The sequence below is a fragment of the Corythoichthys intestinalis genome, chromosome 21, assembly GCF_030265065.1.
Source record: "Corythoichthys intestinalis isolate RoL2023-P3 chromosome 21, ASM3026506v1, whole genome shotgun sequence".
NCBI classification, from domain to species: Eukaryota; Metazoa; Chordata; class Actinopteri; order Syngnathiformes; family Syngnathidae; genus Corythoichthys; species Corythoichthys intestinalis.
Genome location: NC_080415.1, coordinates 13,510,536 through 13,528,403, shown reverse-complemented (window position 1 = coordinate 13,528,403; position 17,868 = coordinate 13,510,536). Strand labels below are relative to the sequence as shown.

Here is a 17,868-nt window from a genome sequence, read left to right as displayed (position 1 = left end):
TGACTGTCAGTGGTGGCTGCAAAGGGTATACAGTATGTTCTGCGTTGTGTTCAATTAGGCATGTTAAGAAAAAAATCGTCTCCTGCTCCGCCCAAATGCATGATGGGAAGTTGGGCAACCATGACTGTCAGTAGTGGCTGGAAATGGTATACAATATGTTCTGTGCTGTGCTCAATTAAGCGTGTTAAGAAAAAGATAGCTCTTGCTTTGCCCAAATACATGATAGGAAGTTGGGCAACCATGACTGTTAGTAGTGGCTGCCAAAGCTTAAGCCAATAAAAGGCACGGTCCAATGAACGCCTGTGTCCACTCGTATTTCTCTGCCTTTTCGCTCCCAGTGTGCTAAAACGACGTCATTGTAAACTGTTTGAGAAACGCATGAACGGGTCACACGGGTCAAGGGGTGTGCCAAAAAATCGATTATCAGATGCATCGCGATTCGGCACGTGACGATTCCATTTTCATAAATGTTACAAAAACAATGATTTTCCCTAATAACTTAATGACAGCCGCTAGAAGCGGAACAAAATTCAAGACACGTCTGCCGCTTGGACACCTTTAAAGAGCATACGACATGAGAAAAAAAGTCTTAAATGGCATTATTATGTGAATTAGAATCATATTTTGAGACGATTCGACTATATACAACAATTTGGCAAAGCACAGATGACGAGAAATTAGTCTTTTAATCTGCTGGTTAGCCACGCCTACCATTATAGGGCTTCAGCGTCCCCAACAGGTGGATGACGTCAGCGGTAGACTGGGCTCATCGGTTTTACTATTCAGCCCATTGAGGGGGAATTATTCAGAACGAGGAAAACGCGACGAAGAGAGTCGGAAAATGTCATTGTTTCAGTCTCTCTACTCCAATATTTTTACAGGATATTCTTTTTATCCAAGTACTTTTCCCCAATAGCTATATAAATGACTTGAGAAGGACCAGTCAGCCCGTCGAGGGGGAACTATTCACAACGAGGAAACACGACGAAGAGAGCTGCAAAACGTCATTGTTTCTGTCTCTTTACATCAATATTTTTACAGGATATTCTTTTTATCCAAGTATTTTCCCCAATTGCTAAATAAATGGCATGGTCATGACAAATAACGGTCTTGTGCTAAATGGAATTTATTCAGGACGGCATGGCAAAATTACTCCATAATGGTCAAAACTGTCGACTTCACCTTTACTGTCGCACCTCCCGAACGAAATTTTATGACACCTAAATCGGACATATGTCATTTCCCTTCCCCGGCTTCGGAGAATGTAAACAAACCAAAAGGCGTGACAGCTAGCTGAAATGCTAACCCGAACCGAGTGATGTTTCAGTCTTCAAAGCGGAAAATCACACATAACTAGCCTGGATTATTTGACATGATGACTAGGTTGTCGATTGTCGGATCGGCAAACCGCACGGCGGAGAGCAATTTACAGTTTGTTCCCCGGAGGAGGGCAGCTGCAGTTGTTGTGGGGCTAACGTGCTGCTAATGTGCATGAGGAGAGCTTTTTACATGCCTATCAATGATCAAACGTAAGTAGTCCTTTATTTAAAGAAAGTTTGTAGTGTTTACTTTGTAATAGCTGTATTAATATTTGACATAATACTAAACAAGATGTTTACTCACTTCCTCGTAAGTCCAATGCTCCCACTGTAGTCGGGCTTGTTTTGGCCATTATCCACGGTGAATGGGAACCTTTTGAAACTCCAAAAAGGCGCATATGCCTCTCCCTCATACGGAATGATTTTTCTGCAGCCGTTTGGCTGGCGTGATGCGAAAAATAAACGTATTAATCCGCAAATTCAGCTGAATCCTTCATCTTCATACACAACAGTACGCTGTATAGTGAAGAGGACGCCTTCTACCGTACACGTCACAGCGCCCTCCTCCTCAATGCAAGACCGAAGCGGGAAGTCACTCATTTTCATGGCGCGGGATTCAAAAAACTAAATAAATTTCGCCATCGCTTCCACACACATCTAAGCGGTCTATATCATTCAGGAGCATAAAATACCGCGTGTATTATGAAATAAACATGCTTTTTCGTGTCACATGCACTTTAACGGACGCACGCACAACGTTATGATGGATGCAGCTGGTTACTGAGCGAGAGATTTACTCCTTTTCAAAAGACTCGAAAATAAATTTGTGTATGAGACCGGCTGGTACTCTGCAGTTGTGCTTTGGTTCCTCTTCTGTGCGCAAGTTATTTTTTTAGAGCGAGAGGGGAAGAGAGATAGTTCGTTGGTCCCTGTCTTTCAGTTGTCCAGCAGTTGGTTCAAGTCATGTTAATTGGAAAAAGTCCCTAGTGTTTTGCTAAGTCCCGTGTCCGTCTATCAGAGGTGAGTACACCAAACCTCTTGTACCGTTTAGCTTTTACTGTTGTTTTTGAGATGTTACTAGTTAGCGCTGAGCGCTATGCTAATTAGTGACTTTGCTAACATATATTTCACCAGTGTAAATTTTATTGTTTTGTTGAGAGAAATAAGTACTGCCTTTGAAACAGCTAATGTTTTGGCACTTTCTTGTGAAAAAGAGCATCTCAAGGTCAGCTGTGTGTTGTATAGGCATGTTGAGAAATAAGTACTGCCTTTAAGGGCAGCTTTTTGTCATATGGGCATGTTTCCATCGTTCCTGTTGAATCATTAGGATATTTTAAATAATTAATGGACATAAATTTGTTTGGGTACTTTATTAATTAGTAATGTTTGATGCATCGCTAATCATGACAACATCATCTTCAATACCGTGATCATCCTTCAATAATCGATTCGTAGCACCCTGAATCGTAATCTAATCGAATCGTGGGGTGCCTAAAATGGCACACCCCTATGAGAGAAAACACACACAAGGCTGAAAGCGGTTTCTGCTCTTGCACCACTCTTAAAAATAAACTGTATTTTAAGCCAAAAGAAATGTTGTGTTTGATAGAATAATATTTATTTATATGCTGCCATCGCAGTTTCATCGTACATTATGCCCCAGAACTATTCTAAATTTGTCCGTTTTACCCTGGAGACCCCCGTTTACAGACACTGCGCAACCGCTTTTGTTTCAACCCAGCCATAAAAAGAAGTAATTATATTTATTATTCGAAATGTCTGTCATTTTTAGCTTAGAATCATTAACTGAAGTCTAATATTTAGTTTCACTCGCATATTTTAAACTTTTAAACAAATTACGTCACAATGAAAAAAATAGTGTCTTCTTTTTTTTTACTGTCGCAATTTCCCCGATATTTTAAATGATAAATAGCTGATCCAAACAAATTAAAAAAAAAAAACAAAAACAAAAAGCAAACGTTTAAATTAAATATTTGAAAAAGAAAATCTCGACCACTCATGATTGTCTGTGACTTCTGCATCGTGACCCTTTTTATTTTACCGGTTTTCACCCATAAAATCCCCACAAAGTCCGGCTGTGGCCATTCACAGCTGTGTTTTAAGACTCGGTGATCCATGCTACACTGAGTTTTTGGATCAAAACAAGATAAGTAAGCGATAATATCTCATTAAAACCATCATGTCTTGAATTATGCTCTCTAATACTATTATTTTTTGTGGCTTTCCTTACCGGAAAGCCACAAAAAGACATACATTGCAGTCTAACGCTAGCACGAAAATTATGGACACAGCAGGTTAACTGACTAGCGTGCTATCCATTATCTTTTCGACCCTTGTTTCCATTTGGACTGCTTTTTATGGGATGATATCGATGTATTCGATACATTAGATGCTTAAATCATAAAAGCCTAGGTCCTAGGCTTCAAGGCTAAATATAATAAATAGTGCTATGTTCTCACATTTATATGTTCCCTTTATACATATGGAGCCTTTTATTCTCAGTATCTCGCATTCACATTGAAAAAAAATTTTAAGAGCCCACTGCAAAAATTTTAAGAGCCCACTGCAAGAATTAAAATATTATGGTATTGGTATTTAACCCCTAAAATTTCCCTGGAAGTGTTTTTCCTTGCACAGATTAAAATCAAGCCAAATCAAAAACTTTATGCAGTAAAGTTATCATTGACTATACAGCTAACCCCCTGTTAGCCATGTTGATTTACAAAACAAAACACTGAGCTAAATTAAATCTACATTTACTCACATACCAATTTCCTTTATTACTGTACATCCACCCACATCTTGTGCATGTATATTGATTATCAAAGACTTGAGTAGACCAAGGGCGATCATCTTCAAGTGTTCGTTATTTATTATGTACCAGGATGGGTGTCTAAAACCTTCTTTTTTTTTTTCAAATGAGAAACTTGTCGATTTTTCACTCACCTGATTTGACATACTTTTAAGGTGTCAAAAAATGCCTTCCTGTTCAAAAATTTTATTCCCCCAGAAAATAGAGCTTTTAGGCTTTCCAATGATGTATCACCTGAGTGTTTTCCACCATATAAACTTGACGTTTCGCTCAAAATTGTTCTATATGCATGTGTGATACATCATTGGTAAGCTTAAAATCTCAATTTTCTGGGGGAATAAAAATTTTGAACAGAAGGGCATTTAAAAAAAAAAAAAATTAAACAGCAAAACCCTAACGTGAGGTGAGAGCATGAGAGAGCATAATTAAAGATACCATGATTTTACCGAGATATTATTGCATATTTCGTGTAGCATGTATCACCGAGTGTCACAACACAGCTGTGGATGGCCAGCCGGATTTTATGGGTGAAACATGGTAATATAACAAGGATCGCGATGCAGAAATCGCAGACATCAAGGAGTAGCTGAGATTTTCTTTTTCATATATTTACCCTTTCAAAGTTTTTTTTTTTTCTTCCATTTTTCTGTGTTTGGATCGATTATTTATCATCTACAATATCGGGGAAAATGCGACAGATACAAAAAAATACATTTAAGCAAGAGTTATGAGGTAGATAGGCTATCTGTGACTTATTTACAGTTACATTTATTTACAGTCAATTATTGATTCTAAGCTAAAAATGACAGACATTTCGAATAATAAATATAATTACTTACCTTCTTTTTATGGCTGGGTTGAAACAAAAGCGGTTGCGTGACGTCTGTAAATGGGGGTCTCAAGGGTAAAACGGAAAAATTTAAAATAGCTCTGGGACATAATACACCATGAAACTGCAATAGCAGCATATATATATATATATATATATATATATATATATATATATATATATATATATATATATATATATATATATATATATATATATTGAAATTTTCACATGTCGAAAGTAGACAGAAGGGAACTAAGGCAATAACGGGAGCAATTTTATCAACTTTAACGGTTGATTCACAACATTAAATGACCTCCAAACATAGCAAAGATTACTATGTGTTTTTTTTTTTTTTTTTTTTTAATGAAAAAAAAAACATGAAAGGTATCACCAGTTACTTTGCCAAGTAACTTTTTTACGACTGTGTGTGTATTTCAGTAGTCAGTCACTAAACTTGCCAAAGAGCTAAGAGGCATTTTAACAGTCGAAAATGTTTACATTTTAAGTGTTTATTTCATTATTTTTAAAAGTAAAATAAAGGCAGTTTAAAAAAAAAAAAAAAAAAAAAAAAAAAAAAAAGCAAAACGCAAACCGAAACCGAACCGAAACCGTGATCCAAAAACCGAGGTTCAAACCGAACCGTGGGCTAACTGAACCGTTGCACCCCTAATATACACACACACACACACACATATATATATATATATATATATATATATATAAATTTTTCTAAATCTTTTCCCCATCTAAATAACAAAAAACCCTTTATTTAAAATCAAATATTCAAAGTACATAAATTAACCAAGCAGTAAATGTATACCATTTACATTATAGCCTATATTTGGTATTTTACTAATACTTTTAAACAATAAATTTACAAACAATCAACCATTTCTATAATTTAAATCGACTGTTGACGACGCACTGAATTACATAGTACAGTGTCCTGACCTTATTAAGCTCTTTCTGAGAATTGTTAGTAGTATGTGACTTTACAAGTAAACAGTTCTATAAAAATATAGAATTACAATATGATCGGAATCAAATTTCAACAAGTCCTCTCTAGTGGGTGATATACAACAGCGATTACGGAGTTTGTTGCGCTTACAGTCAGTTGGTGCTCCTTCGACTCTCCGATGTCCTTCATGTTCACTTCCAATGCATCACTCCGGATTCATTCGGACTGTCAGGAATGCCCCTTCCCTTCCTCTTCCGCGGGGAGAACCACCTGCAGCGCCTCGTCCTCCGCACCCGGACCTCCTTTATTGCTATATCTTTCTACCTTCTTTCCGAGCGCCAGTGCTTCAGCGGCCTCTCTGCAGCGTCGCAGCCGGCTCGAGAGCGTCGATGTCCGGCCGCGGAAGGCGCGTTTCTGCGGTGGTTGACCCGGTGCCAGGTATTCAGCTCACCTTAAGCTTCTGTCTACTGCTGCTGTTTGGCTGTTGCTTGACTGGTGCTGAATGTGCGTGCGCATGCGTGTGAGCGATGTCTCAGTGCACGCGCATGTCGCCCCTGGAAACGTGACCGCGCTGCAGTCAACTGGACTCTCCTCTAGAGTCGAGACTACTTGCCAAATATTTTAGTCAGAGGTGGGTAGAGTAGCCAAAACATTTACTCAAGTAAGAGTAGCGTTAGTTCAAAACAAATTACTGAAGTAAAAGTAAAGTAGTCATCCGGAAAATGTACTCATGTACAAGTAAAAACGTATTTGGTGAAAAGAATACTCAAGTAATGAGTAACATTGTGGGTACTGTTTATGATGTTTGTTTAAATTATTTATTTATTTGTTTTTTAACAATGGTATTTCTTTTTCTCAGCAAAAAAGTTATCAACAGTGCTGGCCAAAAGTATTGACACCCCTGCAATTCTGTCAGACAATGCTCAATTTCACCCAGAAAATGATTGCAATTACCAATGCTTTGGTAGTAATATCTTCATTTATTTTGCTTGTAATGAAAACACACAAAAGAGAATAGAAAAAAAAAATCATTATCAATTCACACAACACTCCAAAAATGGGCCGAACAAATGTATTGGCACCCTTTGAAAAATTATGTGATGCTTCTCTAATTTGTGCACTTAACAGTACCTGTTACTTACTGGGGCACATAACAAGTGGTGTCAATAACTAAATCACACATGCAGCCAGTTAAAATGGATTAAAGCTGACTCAACCTCTATCCTTGTGTGTACCACATTTAGCACGTTGGAAAAAAAGAAGACCAAAGAACTGTCTGAGGACTTAAGAAGCAAAATTGTGAGGAAGCATGGGCAATCTCATGGCTACAAGTCCATCTCCAAAGACCTGAATGTTCCAGTGTCTACCGTGCGCAGTGTCATCAATAAGTGTAAAGCCTAGGTGTGTAACGGTACACAAAAATCTCGGTTCGGTACGTACCTCGGTTTTGAGGTCACGGTTCGGTTCATTTTCGGAACAGTAAGAAAACAAAATGCAAAATATAAATGTGCTAGTTGTTTATTACACACGTTTGTGCTTTCAACAATAGGAACATTAGCCTATACAAAGCTAGAATTCTGCTCAAAAAGTAGCGGGTATTTAAAGATAATCTAACAACAATTTGCCTTTCAGACCCCGCGTATTGGTCAGCTTTCTTTCTGAAAGAAAGAATAAAGAAGTCTTGTGCTAAAGAGAAAAGCAATCCCAATGACAAAGATTTTAACATGTATTTTACAAATGAAATGCCTCAATGAAACATTTTTTTTCTTATGAACGGTTTTCAAAACCTGTATTGGTGGATTTTCTCAAGTTAAAGCGCCACACAGAAATTAATAAATTTAATTGTGTAAGCAGGATGTGTGTATTATTATTTAATTAATGGTGTTTTAGCTCATTTCAATTTATTTTATTTAAATGGGCTGTTATTTATTTTATTATGTGTTTATATTTTACAAATGTGATGTAGTATTCATTTATATTGTATATTTTATGTTGTATAACTTTAGTTCCTATGAATATTAGTTCCTACTTGTTTTGTTGTGGTAGGAGGGTTTTGTATTGAACACGGGGCCGTGTTGGTTATTATTATAGCAAAGAACACAGCAGTAAATCAACAAAGACAAGTCAACTGTGCCTCAATCTACCACTCAAGAGATCTGATGGACTCAAAAAATAGGTTACGATTGCATATTAGCTTGAAAATCGACCGGATCCACCGTATTTTTACACGAGTGACTTCCGGCCCGATCCTAGCAACCGGTAGTAGCATTGACGCAGGAGGGCCGTGTTTCGCATCAAATAATAAACTCTGCCGTTCTTTTCGCGTGCGTAGCGTTCTGGGACGCATCTAACACGCGGCCGCACTGCGACTGGTGTGCATTGGCTGATTGACTCTTAAGCCCTCGTTTCACTGCGTTCTCGCGGCGGCCACGTTGTTGCGCCGTTGACGTTTCCGGGTTATACTGTCGTACCGTGTTGGTCCTCATCATAGTAGAGAAGACGGAGTAAATATAATCTACACAAAGAAACTGTCACCCGATCGACTCACAGCCTCGAAAAGTAAGGGTTATATTCCGTCAGAAACTCATTCGGTACGCGTCCGTTCCGAATCGAGCACCACGTACAGAAACGGTTCAATAATAATATATGTACCGTACACCCTTAGTAATGTCCATGGCACTGTGGCTAACCTCCCTAGATGTGGACGGAAAAAAAAAATGACGAGAGATTTCAACGAAATATTGTGCGGATGGTGGATAAAGAACCTCGACTAACATCCAAACAAGTTCAAGCTGTCCTGCAGTCCCAGGGGTACAACAGTGTCAACTTGTACTTACCGTCAGCGTCTGAATGGAAAGGGGACTCTATGGTAGGATACCCAGGAGGACCCTACTTCTTGACCCAGAGACATATAAAAGCCAGGCTGGAGTTTGCCAAAACTTACCTGAGAAAGCAAAAAACGTTTTGGAAGAACGTTCTCTGGTCAGATGAGACAAAAGTTGAGCTTTTTGGGAAAAGGCATCAACATAGAGTTTACAGGGAAAAAACGAGGCCTTCAAAAAAAAGTACATGGTCCCCACAGTCAAACATGGCTGGGGTTCCCTAATGTTTTGGGGTTGCTTTGCTGCCTCTGGCACTGGACTGCTTGACCGTGTGCATGGCATTATGAAGTCTGAAGACTACCAAAAAAATTTGCAATATAATGTAGGGCACAGTGTAAGAAAACGGTCGCCCTCGGAGGTCATGGTTCTTCCAGCAGGACAATGACCCAAAAAAACACTAGAAAACGGTTTGAGCGAAAGCACTGGAGGCTTCTAAAGTGGCCAGCAAGGAGTCCAGACCTGAATCCCATAGAACACCTGTGGAGAGATCTGAAAATGGCAGTTTGGAGAAGGCACCCTTCAAATCTCAGAGACCTGGAGCAGTGAGCCAAAGAAGAATGGTCTAAAATTCCAACAGAGCATTACAAGAAACTCATTGACGGATACTAGAACCAGTTGTTTGCAGTTATTTTGTCTAAAGGTTGTGCTACCAAGTATGATACTGAGGGTGCCAATACTTTTGTCCGGCCCATTTTTGGAGTTTTGTGTAAAATGAGAATGATTTTTTTCCCCCAACCTGTTTTGTGTTTTTTTCATTGCAAGCAAAATAAATGAAGATAGATTCCATAGCATTTGTTATCGCAATCATCTTCTGCAAGAAAATGAGAATTATCCGATAGAATTGCAGGGGTGCCAATACTTTTGGCAGCACTGAATATGAACTGTTATTCTTATAGTGTACACTAACCCATCACATAACCACTTTAAGCCAAAGAAATCATTAAAAAATCATTAAATTCCAGATAGAGAAAAAAAATGCAGAGATGAAGGATGATTCATCCAAAGAGCATTAGTGCCTTCTAGGAGACAAAATAGTTCCTAGTTTGAATAGTGAATCGTTTCTATTATGAAATTAAAAGGATCATCTCTCCAGTTTTCCGTGGTCAATCGGTGCCATATAATCTATGCTTTCGGGTCATGTTGAGGGCAGCACTTTATATCAAATACCTAATTTTTTACGGTGCTTTAAATACACCAACTGATTAAACAAGCCAACGTGGTCATAGAACAGCAAGCTTGAGTCTGATCGGTATAATGGAGTCATGTCATTATTGTTGTGACGTCTCATTGGTGAAACTCGAAGAGCTACTGTTAGCATCGGTGGCAAAAAAAAAACCAAAAAAAAACTTGAAATGCAATATGTAGAATGTAGAAGAGGAAAAATGTAACGACTAATTTAGGCCAAAGTAGTGAAGTAAGAGTTCCATTTCTTCATCACAAATCTACTCAAGTAAACGTAAAAAGTATGGCTTTGTAAAACTACTCTTGGAAGTACACTTTTCTCAAAAAGCTACTCAAGTAAATTAAATGGAGTAAATGTAACGCATTACTACCAACCTTTGATTTTAGGTTTGACATTTTAAAAAGATGTTTACCGGTATGTTATTTTTAAACAAACTTATAAAAATATGTCTGGAAATACTAGGTCACGTATATCTACCTCATAACTAACGCTTAATTGTATTTTATTTTTTTTGTCACTGTCGCATTTCCCCCGTTATTTTAGATGAGAATCGATCCAAACGAAGAAAAAAAAAAAACATTTTAAAGGGTAACTATGTGAAAATCTCCACCACTCCTTGATGTCTGCAATTTCTGCATCGCGACCCTTGTTATATTACCGTGTTTCACCCATAAAATCCCCACAACGTCCGGCTGTTGCAATTCACAGCAGTGTCTTGACACTCGGATTGAAACAAGGTAAGTACGTGAGAATATCTCGTTAAAATCAGCGTGTTTTTAATGATGTTCGCTCATGTTCGCACCTTGAGTAACTGGAAAGCCACAAAAAGACTAACGTTAGTGCAAGAATTATGGACACAGCAAGTTAACTGACCAGCGTGCTATCCAATATCTTTTCAACCCTAGTTGCCGTTTGGATTGCTTATTATGGGATGATATTGATGTGTTAGATAAATTCAATGCTTAAATCATAAAGCCTAGGTCCTAGTTTTCCTGTCTAAACATAATGAATTGATAGCGTTATGTTTATTTATATGTTCCCTTTATGCATATGAAGCCTTTTATCCTCAGTCAAAACAGTCATGAATTCACATTAATCATAATTGAAAAAATATTTTAAAAGCCCACTTAAAATATTACGTTATTGGAATTTAACCCCTAAAATTCCCCTGGAATGACGCCTAAACAGCTAACTCCCAGTTTAGCCATGTTTATTTATACAAAGTAAAACACAGGGCTAAATTAAATCTACATTTACTCACACACAAATGTCCTTTCTTATTGTACATCCACCCATGTGTCTTAGTGCATGCATATTGATTATCTAAGACGTGAGTAGCCAAAGGGGCATCATCTTGAAGTGTTCGTTATTTATTATGTACCAGGATGAGTGCCCAAAACCTTTTCCTTAGAATGAGAAACTTAAAGAAAATTTCAAAGGTCTCAAAATGTCTATTTTTTACTCACCTGATCCGACCTACTTTTAAGGTGTCAAAAAAAGCCCTCCGTTCAAAAATTTTCTTCCCCCAGAAAATAAATTTTAAGCTTTCCAATGATATATCTCTCATGCATATAGGACAATTTTGAAATTTGGCCAAATTGGGGGTCTCAGAGCGGAACTTCAAGTCACCTGAGTGTTTTCCGCCATATATACAGTGGGGCAAATAAGTATTTAGTCAACCACCAATTGTGCAAGTTCTCCTACGTGAAAAGATTATAGAGGCCTGTAATTGTCAGTATGGGTGAAGCTCAACCATGAGAGACAGAATGTGGGAAAAAAACAGAAAATCACATTGTTTGATTTTTAAAGAATTTATTTCCAAATTAGAGTGGAAAATAAATATTTGGTCACAAACAAGCAAGATTTCTAACTTCTTCTAACGAGGTTCCACCTGTATTAAAGGCACCTTTTTTAATTCATTATCGGTATAAAAAACACCTGTCCACAATCTCAGTCAGTCACACTCCCAACTCCACTATGGCCAAGACCAAAGAGCTGTCGAAGGACACCAGAGACAAAATTGTAGACCTGCACCAGGCTGGGAAGACTGAATCTGCAATAGGTAAAACGCTTGGTGTAAAGAAATCAACTGTGGGAGCAATTATTAGAAAATGGAAGACATATAAGACCACTGATAATATCCCTCGATCTGGGGCGCCATGCAAGATCTCACCCTGTGGTGTCAAAATGATAACAAGAACGGTGCGCAAAAATCCCAGAACCACACGGAGGGACCTAGTGAATGACCAACAGAGAGCTGGGACCACAGTAACAAAAGCTACTATCAGTAACACAATGCGCCGCCAGGGACTGCACTGCCCGACGTGTCCCCCTGCTGAAGAAAGTACACGTCCAGGTCCGTCTGCGGTTTGCTAGAGAGCATTTGGATGATCCAGAAGAGGACTGGGAGAATGTGTTATGGTCAGATGAAACCAAAATAGAACTTTTTGGTAGAAACACAGGTTCTCGTGTTTGGAAGAGAAAGAATACTGTATTGCATCCGAAGAACACTATACCCACTGTGAAGCATGGGGGTGAAAACATCATGCTTTGAGGCTGTTTTTCTGCAAAGGTACCAGGACGACTGATCTGTGTAAAGGAAAGAATGAATGGGGCCATGTATCGACAGATTTTGAGTGAAAATCTTCTTCCATCAGCAGGGGCATTGAAGATGAGACGTGGCTGGGTCTTTCAGCATGACAATGATCCCAGACACACAGCCAGGGCAACAAAGGAGTGACATCGTAGGAAGCATTTCAAGGTCCTGGAGTGGCCTAGCCAGTCTCCAGATCTCAACCCCATAGAAAATCTGTGGAGGGAGTTGAAAGTCCGTGTTGCCCAACGACAGCCCCAAAACATCACTGCTCTAAAGGATATCTGCATGGAGGAATGGGCCAAAATACCAGCAACAGTGTGTGAAAAGCTTGTGAAGAGTTACAGAAAACGTTTAGCCTCCGTTATTGCCAACAAAGGGTCCATAACAAAGTATTGAGATGAACTTTTGGTATTGACCAACTACTTATTTTCCACGATGATTTGCAAATAAATTCTTTAAAAATCAAACAATATGACTTTGTTTTTTTCCCCCACATTCTGTTTCTCATGGTTGATGTTTACCCATGTTGACAATTACAGGCCTCTCTAATATTTTCAAGTGGGAGAACCTGCACAATTAGTGGTTGACTAAATACTTATTTGCCCCACTGTATACAGGACTGTCTCAGGAAATTAGAATATTGTGATAAAGTTCTTTACTCTCTGTAATGCAATTAAAAAAACAAAAATGTCATACATTCTGGATTCATTACACATCAACTGAAATATTTCAAGCCTTTTATTATTTGAATATTGCTGATTTTGGCTTACAGCTTAAGAAACCTCAAAAATCCTATATCAAAAAATTAGAATACTTCCTCAGACCAAGTAAAAAAATAATTTTATAACAGCAAAACTAAATCAAACATTTGAAAATGTCCATTGATGCACTCAGTACTTGGTTGGGAATCCTTTTGCACGGATTACTGCATCAATCCGGCGTGGCATGGAGGCAATCAGCCTGTGGCATTGCTGAGGTGTTATTGATGCCCAGGATGCTTCGATAGCGGCCTTCAGCTCATTTGCATTTGTAGGTCTGGTGTCTTTCATCTTCTTCTTAACTATACCCCACAAATTCTCGATGGGGTTCAGGTCAGGGGAATTAGCAGGCCAATCAAGGACAGTGATGCCATGGTCAGTGCACCAGTTACTGGTGGTTTTGGCACTGTGGGCAGGTGCCAGATCATGCTGGAAAATGAAATCCTCATCTCCATAGAGCTTTTCAGCAGATGGAAGCATGTAGTGCTCTAAAATCTCTTGGTACACAGTTGCATTTACTCTGGACTTGATGAAACACAGTGGACCAACACCAGCAGCTGACATGGCTCCCCAAACCATTGCTGACTGTGGGAACTTCACACTGGATTTCAAGCAACTTGGATTTTGCTCCTCTCCAGCCTTTCTCCAGACTCTGGCGCCTTGACTTCCAAATGAAATGCAAAACTTGCTTTCGTCTGAAAAGAGGACTTTGGACCACTCTGCAACTGTCCAGTGCTTCTTCTCCATAGCCCAAGTCAGACGCTTCTTCCGTTGTCTTGAGTTCAGAAGTGGCTTGACCATGGGAATACGGCTATTGTTGCCCATTTCCCGGACACGTCTGTGAACTGTGGCTTTTGATACCTGGACTCCAGCTTCAGCCCACTGTCTTTGAAGCTCCCCCAAATTCTGGAAGCGGCTCTTCTTCACAATTTTGTTAAGGCTGCGGTCATCTCTCTTGGTTGTGCAGCGTTTCCGGCCACATTTTTCCCTTCCAACAGACTTTTTGTGGATATGCTTTGAAACTGCACTCTGTGAACAGCCTGCTCTTTGAGAAATTTCTTTTTGTGTCTTACCCTCCTGATGGAGGGTATCAATGATGGTCCTCTGGACAGCAGTCAGATCAGCAGTCTTCCCCATACTTGTGATTTAGTTTACTGAACCAAGCTGAGTGTTTTTAAGGCTCAGGAAACCCTCGCAGGTGTTTCGAGTTAATTAGATGATTCAGGTGATTAGTTGAATAGCCTACTTGTATACTTTTTCATGATATTCTAATATTTTGAGATAGGATTTTTGAGTTTTCTTAAGCTGTAAGCCAAATTCAGCAATATTAAAATAATAAAAGGCTTGAAATAGTTCAGTTGATGTGTAATGAATCCAGAATGTATGACATTTTTGTTTTTTTAATTGCATTACAGAAAGTAAAGAACTTTATCACAATATTCTAATTATCTGAGACAGTCCTGTATATTGTGGCCCCCATTTGACATCAAACTGAAGTATTTGCTCGCATGCATGCCAATAATAATAATAATAATAAAAAAAATCAATTAATGGATCAATTTTTCAACAAAAAAAAAAATACAATGAAAAAGATTTAAATACTGCAAAAAAAAAGTCATGAGGAAAAAAAAAAAATCTAAAATAAAGGGTTAATGTATAACCTGTCATTGAAGTTAAAATAAGACATGACAGCCCCAATATTACTATCCCCAAAAATCAAATACAATTGTTAAAGCTTCCACAGCTCTTTGTCTACACCTACTGGAGGAAATAAAAATACAACAAAACTTGATAAAAAAGAACATAGAATAGAAAAGGACTGAGTATTGTAGCGTAAATAGAGCTAATTTTACATTAAAGTGTGTTTTTCAATGCGCACACATACAAGCACGCCCACACAGTAATAGCAAAAAAAAAAAAAAAAAAAAAAAATTTATTCAACACACAAGGTTTTTGGCCCCACATAGAATCAGGCATCAATATCTGTGCCCGTACAGTGTGACATGCGGAAACAAAAGTTAAACATTGCATCAATTATTATTTATATTAATTATTAATAGCCAACACTCAAAGAAAGCCGTTCACCTCAATGCGGTGGTTAAAGGCAGCTGCACAACAAATCTGCTGTTGCGCTTCTGTGATGTTTTAAATTAGTGGATATGCATGAAAAACTTACATTAATGGCCCTTCAGTGAGTCGAAAAACACCTAAGAATAATAACTTTAAAATCGTCACGAACAATGATAGTAATTAAAAAAATAAGTTGTAAAAATCATTTATTGGCATTCCAACATTGACGCGAGGAACTTGCACCCAAGAAAGAGTGCAAATTCAAATGAAATTCACTACACTGCCATTGTTTTCATAAGTTAATGACAGCAGTGAAGAACGATACACAGAAAAATCATGTCACATACCATTTTTTTTCTTTTTTTTTTTATGCTTGTCCTCGAACCTTCTCGTTTTTTCAGCTTCTGCATATGGTTCATGTGTAGGGGGAATATTCATGTTTGACCTCCAAAAAGGCAATGTCCTGTACTTCAACTGTGTTCCAGCAGTAGTGGTGCTTCCCTGAGGAAAAACTGCCAAAGTTTACACTTGAAAATCATTGCCGAAATGTCGACGCTGCTCCTCGGTCACAGCCAGGTAAGTGGCCCTCATGCTGGGCGAGTACTGCAGGGACACAGCAAGATCGAGGTAAGACTTCTGGCCTTTTAAATGTTGAATTTCCAGCCATTTATGTATCTTGTCGAAATAAAATAAAAATGCTCTAGCTTTAATATGGGTGGTGGTGGGGATTTAAAACCCCATGAGTCGAATATATATACACTGCTGGCCAAAAGTATTGGTACCCCTGCAATTCTGCCAGAAATTGATTGCAATCACAAATGCTTTGGTAGTAATATCTTCATTTATTTTGCTTGCAATGAAAAAACACAATATAAAGAAAAGTAATAATTAGGGCTGTCAAAATTATCGCGTTAACGCGCGGTAATTAATTTTTTAAATTAATCACGTTAAAATATTTGATGCAATTAACGCACATGTCCCGCTCAGACAGTATTCTGCCTTTTGATAAGTTTTACAGCAAGGTTTTTTGTGCTGTCTAACAGCGAACTCTTGTGGTCACTTTGCGACATGGTTTATTGCTTTCTTGCCAGTTCAATATGGCTGCACGACGTCTCGGGCTGACGCCTACGTTGTGATGTTGTGCTTATGATCCTTGGACAAGATTTGTCCGTAAGTATGGTTGTTGTAAAGAATGTACATATTATGTTAGTAAGCGAAATGTTATATTTTTTGTATGAGACACTTTTTATTTATGTTTAGTGAACCTGTATAGCGTGCTAAGCTAACGTTGTTGCTAATGCAATGCTTGTGTACTTTTTTTTGTAGTTTCACTACGGTCTAAAGAGGGCAGTGGTTTGAGGCCATTTTATTAATAAATCAGATGAAAAAGGAAGAAGTCTGATTATTAAGGCGTCGTTCACTAGCTGTCTAGCTTTGGAAAAAGTAGACGCTTCGGAGTGAGGACAGCATAGACAGATTTAAATGACAGTAGAGTGAAATGCCCACTACAGTCCTTATGTACCTTATGTTGAATGTATATATCCATCTTGTGTCTTATCTTTCCATTCCAACAAATTATTTTACAGAATATATATATAATTTACAGAAAAATATGGCATATTTTATAGATGGTTTGAATTGCGATTAATTGCGATTAATTACGATTAATTAATTTTTAAGCTGTAATTAACTCGATTAAAAATTTTAACTGTTTGACAGCCCTAGTAATAATTCATTATCATTTTACACAAAACCCAAAAAATGGGCCAGACAAAAGTATTGGCACCCTCAGCCTAATACTTGGTCGCACAACCTCTAGACAAAATAACTGCGAACAACCGCTTCTGTTATCCATCATTGAGTTTATTGAAATGCTCAGCTGGAATTTTAGACCATTCTTCTTTGGCCAACTGATCAAGGTCTCTGAGATTTGAAGGGTTCCTTCTCCAAACTGCCATTTTCAGATCTCTCCACTGGTGTTCTATGGGATTCAGGTCTGGACTCATCGCTGGCCACTTTGGAAGTCTCTCAAACTATTTTCTAGTGCTTTTTGAAGTGTGTTTTGGGTCATTGTCCTGATGGAAGACCCATGACCTCTGAGGGAGACCCAGCTTTCTCACACTGGGCCCTACATTAGGCGCAAAATTTGATGGTAGTCTTCAGACTTCATAATGCCATGCACACGGTCAAGCAGTCCAGTGCCAGAGGCAGCAAAGCAACCCCAAAACATCAGGGAACCCCTGCCATGTTTGACTGAGGACCGTGTACTTTTCTTTGAAGGCCTCGCTTTTTCCCTGTAAACTCTATGTTGATGCCGTTTCCCAAAAAGCTCTACTTTTGTCTCATCTGACCAGAAAACATCCTTCCAAAACATTTTTGGCTTTCTCAGGTAAGTTTTGGCAAACTCCAGTGGAAGTGAGGTCTTCCTTGGTATCCT

General features: G+C 38.5%; 2 protein-coding genes across 6 annotated transcripts in view; both read right to left on the bottom strand.

Moving 5' to 3' along the window:
* The window catches only part of kif19 (kinesin family member 19), a 65,134-nt gene extending 58,710 nt beyond the window's left edge, over positions 1 to 6,424 (bottom strand). The window contains exon 1 of the mRNA XM_057826395.1: positions 6,093 to 6,424. Within this exon, the coding sequence (XP_057682378.1) occupies positions 6,093 to 6,131 (39 nt within the window). The 5' untranslated portion in view covers positions 6,132 to 6,424. The remainder of the gene's footprint in view (positions 1 to 6,092) is intronic.
* Positions 6,425 to 14,973: 8,549 nt separating this feature from the next.
* ttyh2 (tweety family member 2) overlaps positions 14,974 to 17,868 on the bottom strand; it is a 110,832-nt gene continuing 107,937 nt past the window's right edge. For all 5 annotated transcript variants that reach the window (XM_057826001.1, XM_057826002.1, XM_057826003.1 and 2 more), the window contains one exon: positions 14,974 to 16,034. In XM_057826001.1, coding sequence (XP_057681984.1) covers positions 15,954 to 16,034 — 81 coding nt within the window. In that variant the 3' untranslated portion in view covers positions 14,974 to 15,953. The remainder of the gene's footprint in view (positions 16,035 to 17,868) is intronic.